At 38.4% G+C, this 6,318-nt stretch overlaps 2 protein-coding genes across 3 annotated transcripts in view; one reads left to right on the top strand and one right to left on the bottom strand.

Moving 5' to 3' along the window:
- The window catches only part of slc7a7 (solute carrier family 7 member 7), a 10,587-nt gene extending 7,191 nt beyond the window's left edge, over window positions 1-3,396 (top strand). Inside the window, exons 6-11 of one of the 2 annotated variants that reach the window (XM_035674870.1) lie at window positions 299-422; window positions 1,018-1,121; window positions 1,259-1,355; window positions 1,477-1,626; window positions 1,768-1,951; window positions 2,692-3,396. In XM_035674870.1, coding sequence (XP_035530763.1) covers window positions 299-422; window positions 1,018-1,121; window positions 1,259-1,355; window positions 1,477-1,626; window positions 1,768-1,951; window positions 2,692-2,762 — 730 coding nt within the window. In that variant the 3' untranslated portion in view covers window positions 2,763-3,396. Of the gene's footprint in view, window positions 1-298; window positions 423-1,017; window positions 1,122-1,258; window positions 1,356-1,476; window positions 1,952-2,691 lie in introns of both variants that reach the window. The other variant, XM_035674869.1, reaches the window with a different exon arrangement.
- Window positions 3,397-3,588: 192 nt separating this feature from the next.
- Window positions 3,589-6,318, bottom strand: part of oxa1l (OXA1L mitochondrial inner membrane protein) — a 5,129-nt gene continuing 2,399 nt past the window's right edge. Inside the window, exons 6-10 of the mRNA XM_035675760.1 lie at window positions 5,315-5,479; window positions 5,104-5,208; window positions 4,857-5,016; window positions 4,657-4,737; window positions 3,589-3,731 (exon numbers count right to left, since the gene is read on the bottom strand). Coding sequence (XP_035531653.1) covers window positions 3,613-3,731; window positions 4,657-4,737; window positions 4,857-5,016; window positions 5,104-5,208; window positions 5,315-5,479 — 630 coding nt within the window. The 3' untranslated portion in view covers window positions 3,589-3,612. The remainder of the gene's footprint in view (window positions 3,732-4,656; window positions 4,738-4,856; window positions 5,017-5,103; window positions 5,209-5,314; window positions 5,480-6,318) is intronic.

Here is a 6,318-nt window from a genome sequence, read left to right on the forward strand (position 1 = left end):
GTACAATATTTGCCTCTGAGTTGTAGTAGAATAGAAGTATAACATTGCAAAAAATACCTCAAAATTAGTACTCTACTCAAGACTACACATGTGATTGGATCACAAGCCTCTCCCAGGGTTCCCAGGCAGATTAGGTGACAAACACCCCCCCTGCCCACTTTATCACAATCCCCATCCTCCCCTCACCCACAAGGTCGATCTGATCTGCTCTTGACCCACAGACTCCTGAGGAAGCATGAACCTCGTTTAAGACTCACCTCTTTTGCTTCCCTCTGCTGTTTGTTTGTGTGTACTACAGGAATCTGCCACTGGCCATCGCTATTTCCATGCCCATAGTAACTGTGATCTACATTCTGACCAACGTGGCTTACTACACCATCCTCCCCATCAATGCCATCTTAGACAGTGATGCTGTAGCTGTGGTAAGTGCATATAATCCTTAATCACTTGTCTGATGTACTGGATGAACTCCTCTACTAGACTTAATTTCCTGTATGATAGGAATTTCTCATATACCGCCACACTGTTGCATAGCTAAAATAACTGCTGTAACTCTAACTGGAGCAACATTGTTTTTGCTGTTTAACAAGGCAAAACGCCATGGCACACACAATTTGTGACAATATGTTTCTTACTCGTGCAGTAGAATATTTGAGAAATACCTCTTTGAATACTTACATATTTTTAGTATTTTATCAGTTTATAGTGTTAATACACCCATTTTAAAATATTTTGTTTTGAAAAAGGCAGCAGTGTTAAAGTTGTTGGCAATTTCTTTTTTTATTTTTAAGTGCTGCTTTTACTGACATTGTTGACATTCTGCAAATGTTCCCTTCATATATTGTTTCCTTCAGTATTTACATGACATTGAAATGTTTTTATATTCTATGTACTCCAGACAGTAGAATATGCTATTATAAACCTGTATAAAAGGCCCTGTTATGTTTGGTCATACCGCCCAACAATTGTTGATATCCATAAAGTGCAGTTTTACAGCATTTATTCTCCTCTTTTCAGACTTTTGCAGACCAGGTGTTTGGTGTAATGAACTGGACGATTCCCTTCGCCGTGGCTCTTTCCTGTTTCGGAGGACTTAACGCCTCCATCCTGGCTTCCTCCAGGTAAAGGATTACATTTGAATATTTTTTTTGCCATCACTTCACCCCCGCGTTATCAGCACCCACTCACTCATTCATTGTCTCCATTGTGTCCCTCACTCATCACCGCTCTGTTGCATATTTTTTTTGTGTCTCTAAAGGCTGTTCTTCGTGGGCTCCAGAGAGGGCCACCTGCCTGACTACCTGTGCATGATCCATGTCCACCGCTACACTCCCGTCCCCGCCCTGCTCTTCAACGTCAGTCAACCCTTGCCATCTTTTATTTTCCTGTTGTCTCATGGTTTCATTTGCACCTTTAGGAAAACCATAACCACCACATTTCGCAGTCTGATTTATGTTTCTTCCATGTCTCCTGCAGGGCATCATGGCTCTCATATACCTGTGTGTAGAAGACGTGTTCAGGTTGATCAACTACTACAGCTTCAGCTACTGGTTCTTTGTCGGTCTGTCCATTCTGGGACAACTGTATCTGCGCTGGAAGCAGCCGGACAGAAAGAGACCACTAAAGGTAACTTTTTTTACTGCATTTTTTAAATGTATTTTACTGAATATTATTTACATTTTGGTTTTGAAAGGTGCTATAGAAACAAAGTTGAACTACATAATTGATTCCGACCATCATCCAACCTCTTCTTTCTTTCTTCCTCAGCTTAGTCTCTTTTTCCCCATCGTTTTCTGTCTCCTCACCGTCTTCCTCGTGGTGGTGCCGCTCTACAGTGACACCATCAACTCCCTGATCGGCATTGGCATCGCTCTGTCAGGAGTGCCCGTCTACTTCCTCTGCTGCTACACTCCGGCACATAAGAGGCCACTGCGGCTACGAAGCCTCATCGGTAAGAGAGCCCCAGGAATCCTTCAGTGTTTTCATCTATTGAAGAGACATTTTGTTTGAAACCAGATTGCTGTCAGGTAGCAGATTGTGAAATAAAGATCCAACTTTGACTCTTTGACGCTAATATTTTGCAATAAACTTAAACATGCTTGGGAGCTTATGATATTGACTCAAAGGCCAGCTTTAACATTTGGCAGGGATCAATTGATCAATTAATTATTGAGCATTTACTGCATTTAATTGGGATGCAATGCAAAGAATGTGAAGTCATGTATTTGACCCTATAATGGGAAAACTGTTGTACAAGATCCAAGATAATATTTGTTTTTCCAAGAAAACATTATAGATATTAATTTAAATTAAAAGAACAGCCTAGTTTTCTTTTGATTAAAGAGGGTATTTTCATTGAAAATGGCAACAACAACAAAAAAAACTGTTGTATGTCAACAAATATACTGTGAAAGATTTATCACACTGATAACTGTTGGTAACCAGACTTTGTATTCTGTGTCAACACAGTTTTTGTAAATTGTTAATAGGAAATCATACATTTACAATGAATGAATATTTATTTCCAATGATTGGATATTTATTTCCAATGATTGGAAACAACTACAGAGCAATTCACTTGAGCTCAACACTGGCTCAAATTAAATTTGGTGTCAGTGTTTGCAGCTGGATTCAGGCCAATAACAGATGAACAGATTGCCCTAACGTTTCTCTTGTCTCCACTTCTTTCAGCTAAATCCGGCTTGCTGATTCAGAAGGTGTGCTACTCTGTTCTGACTGAAATGGACGACAAGGAGGAGTAGAGCCCCGTGCCAGAGACTGACGATGCACAAATGTAGAACCTAAACTCATCCTGGCCAGTCGCTGCTACCACGAGGCCTCGATGGACCAAACATTTGGGCTTGAGCTGGACCGCAGTTCTCAGACCTGTCAATCATCACCCGGTCACAATGTCAATGAATGCGCGAATGATGGCGCCCCGGGTGCTTGTTGGCAAGATTTCACCCTAGCTGAACATTTTTATACACTCTTGAAGAACACCTGTTTTTATTACAGAACTGTACGTATTAGCAGAGAATTATTTAATTGATCCTTCAAGTATTTCGTGTGAAATTACATAACCGTAATACCTTTCTGATTGTACTGGAAGTTGGCAAATTATTGTGGTTAAATTGTTTAAGTGGACAGGAGAACATCTTTGAAACTAAAAGCACTGCTGACCATAGAAACTTTGGTATTATTATTATTATTAATATTAATATTTGCACAAATGAAAATCGAGCAGTAAAGGAGTTTCATTCATAAAAAGGTTTTATACTGTAAGGTGCAAGGTCTAGTGAAGTGAAGGGCTATTTTACACAACTTAACTAATTTTTTCTGCAGTTTCTGAGTAAATGACTTTGCTGCAAACATGTATTTATAATAAAATTACTTGTTGACAACATACATTGATTATTTCTTTCATTATGCTCCAGGGATCTTTCTTGGAAAGTAGATTAATGTGTTGTACGCTCAGAAATTAAAATAGATACACCAAAGTGGTTGTTTTGAGGGAGATTTTAAACAGAATAATACATAACAACAACCCTGTCCCACCCATAAATATGTACATTAATAATAAGTACATACTGTCAAGCAGTCAGCCAGTCTGATCTATCCAATTGTGTCCTTCCATGGCCTCGCCTTGCCACCAGCTTCCTTGTCTTTATCTGACGCTACAGGTGGAGTCTGTTCGAGAGGATTGTGGTTAAAAGTCTGAAAAGAAGAAGGACCTGAAAAGAAGACGAAAAGAAGTGCTAAACTGAAAGCCATACATGTAATGTAGGGTTAACTATAAACCCATTTACAGTTTCAGTACAATTAGAAATCAAAGTCTTGACAGCACAGAGATAATCATGATAATAGCGCCCTCTAGCCTTTAGCATGTGTAGTACTATTCCACTTGCTTAGTGATAAGCTTTTCATCTAAAATTGTGAGAGCACTCAACATGGCACACAAAAGATGGAAACTTTTTTTTAGATAAACATGTTACAAAAAATAAAAAAGGTACACAAAATATTTTGTCTGACATAGGATTGCAAATAACTATACCTAATTATTTTCTTTAATAATTCATTTATTGATTTTAAATGTCTTATTTTGTCAGTTGACAGTTCAAAGGAGATTTCACAATTGGTATCTGTCTCCGGAGCTGCAGTTAGTGTGTAATTAAACACACCATAACCTATCCAAGAACAAACTGACTCTCAGTATTGTGTAAAGGGTTAAACAGTAACAACCCCATTAAATACCCGGTTACAATTAGCTTTTTATATTGCAATTACTGGCTCTGGCCACAAAGTGGAGCACATGCCCCATTTCTACATAAAGACATTACAAAGTATGTATTGTGGATAAAATTTAAAGTGCACATTATGGCCAGAATATTACTCAATGGCATTTAATTGCCTAAATTATGAATAAGCAGTACATTAGTTTGTTAGAACTATCAATCCAACAGCTTGTCTTTATTCCCGTCTGTCAGAATTAATAGAGAATATTTTCTTATGTCATGGAGTTATTGTGTACTTTAATACATGTTTTTGCCATCATGTAGAAACAACCTCAGCCAGCTGTTTCTCAGTGGCACACAGCTGAAATACAGCCAAAGAAGGAATAGGTCTGTGTGAAGCTGATGATGTAGTGGTGAGACTGACCATTATCTGTGAGGTCCAGTTGATTTTTGGTTCTCCTTTCCTTCTCTTCCATCTCCATGACCAGCTGACCCTTTCTCCAGCCTGGGCGAAACCAAACCAGAGTTGGACAAAGACAGAAATGATCACTGTGTCAACTGAGCTCCATAGTTTAACAGTGCTAATGTCCTTAAATTCTACTGGATGTACGTTTAGACACTAACTCTTCATCATGCTTTCGATCATGTTTTGACGTGGCAGGTTGGAGGGTGGGTGTTGGATCCTCTCTGGGATCCCCAAGATATGTTTAACCGAGGGGTGTCTGAGTAGAGCGAGTTGACCCAAGGAGAAGCAGTTGGAGGTCAGCCAGTAGGTAAACACCGCCTGAGGTTTGTTTGAGAAGAAAAGGATTTTAGACAGTGTATATACAAAGTACTCTTTCAGTATGATGTGGGGAGGTTAATTACTCACCGCGGGGAAGTTCATGGTGAGGGGGAAGACGAGAAAGGGCATGAGCCTGGACGTATACTTCAGGGCTCGCCCATAGGGGCTATCTATATTAGACTTTATACCCAACTAAAAGAGAAGACATTGAGGTGATTATTTAGGAAATTCACAATGACATTCAACAGTTTATAAATAGATCATTACCTACTGAGGAGTTGGGTAAAAGGTGGCTGACCTGCATGATTAAGAACATGGTTCCAGTGGAAGCCAAAGGCAGGATATAAAAAGGATCTGCTGCTGTCAGGTCTGGAAACCAGAGCATGCCTCCGGTCTGCAAGCTGGGCACCGGCAGATGGGCCATCTCCCTCAGTGCCAAGAAGAAAGACATGAAGATTGGTCCCTGTGGAAACAGACAGATAAGCGATTTGTCCTGATCACATATAATATCTTAAAACATAATTAACATAATAACAAAACACCTGTTAAAAATGTTAAAATGCAACAGTGTTGTATAAGTATACTGATCAATAAACACCAATATTGATAATACACGTTTATGTTTCTAACAGCCACTTAAGCACATATTTATATTTGCTACATTTTTAAATGTTATCACACATTACATATTTTATTAAATATGAATTAATATTAAAAGGAAATGTGTTCATATATAGTTTGAATTGCATATAATACAATAAGGTTATGTTTTTTTTTTTATTTGCTATTATTCTCTGTGCTAGAATACACATACATATATTTCTGTTATTTACGACAGATAATAAAGTTAAAGTAAAGACATTTAAGACCAACGTGGTGCGAGTACAAGCTGCAGAGAAATCTTAAAACTTAAAAATCGATCGCACTGAGAGTTAACTTTGGATAAGAATCACCTGCCCTAATGTTTTGATCTACATCTTTATCATCATTTCACATTCCCCCTTTGCCTGGACTTGTGAGTACACTGGGTTTTGATGGGAAGTAAGATTCAATAGAACTTGTGTGCGTTAATAGATTTTATTCCCATTCAGCAAAATAAAAACTATTAAGGTTAATACTAGTTTGGATGTTAAGAACTTGTCTGGATACAGAAGATCTACAGTATACTGCTGTTTACGCAGTAACAGTTGCAAACGGATACAGAAGTGTAATGTAAAAGACTTCCAGAAAGAAGAAAATTAAATTAATGTAACCATTTATTTTATCAAGCCTCCTGATATTTATTGAGTGTGACAGTATCCC

Source organism: Morone saxatilis, unplaced genomic scaffold, assembly GCF_004916995.1.
Source record: "Morone saxatilis isolate NCDOM2014 unplaced genomic scaffold, NCSU_SB_2.0 Contig4, whole genome shotgun sequence".
Taxonomy (NCBI): Eukaryota; Metazoa; Chordata; class Actinopteri; family Moronidae; genus Morone; species Morone saxatilis.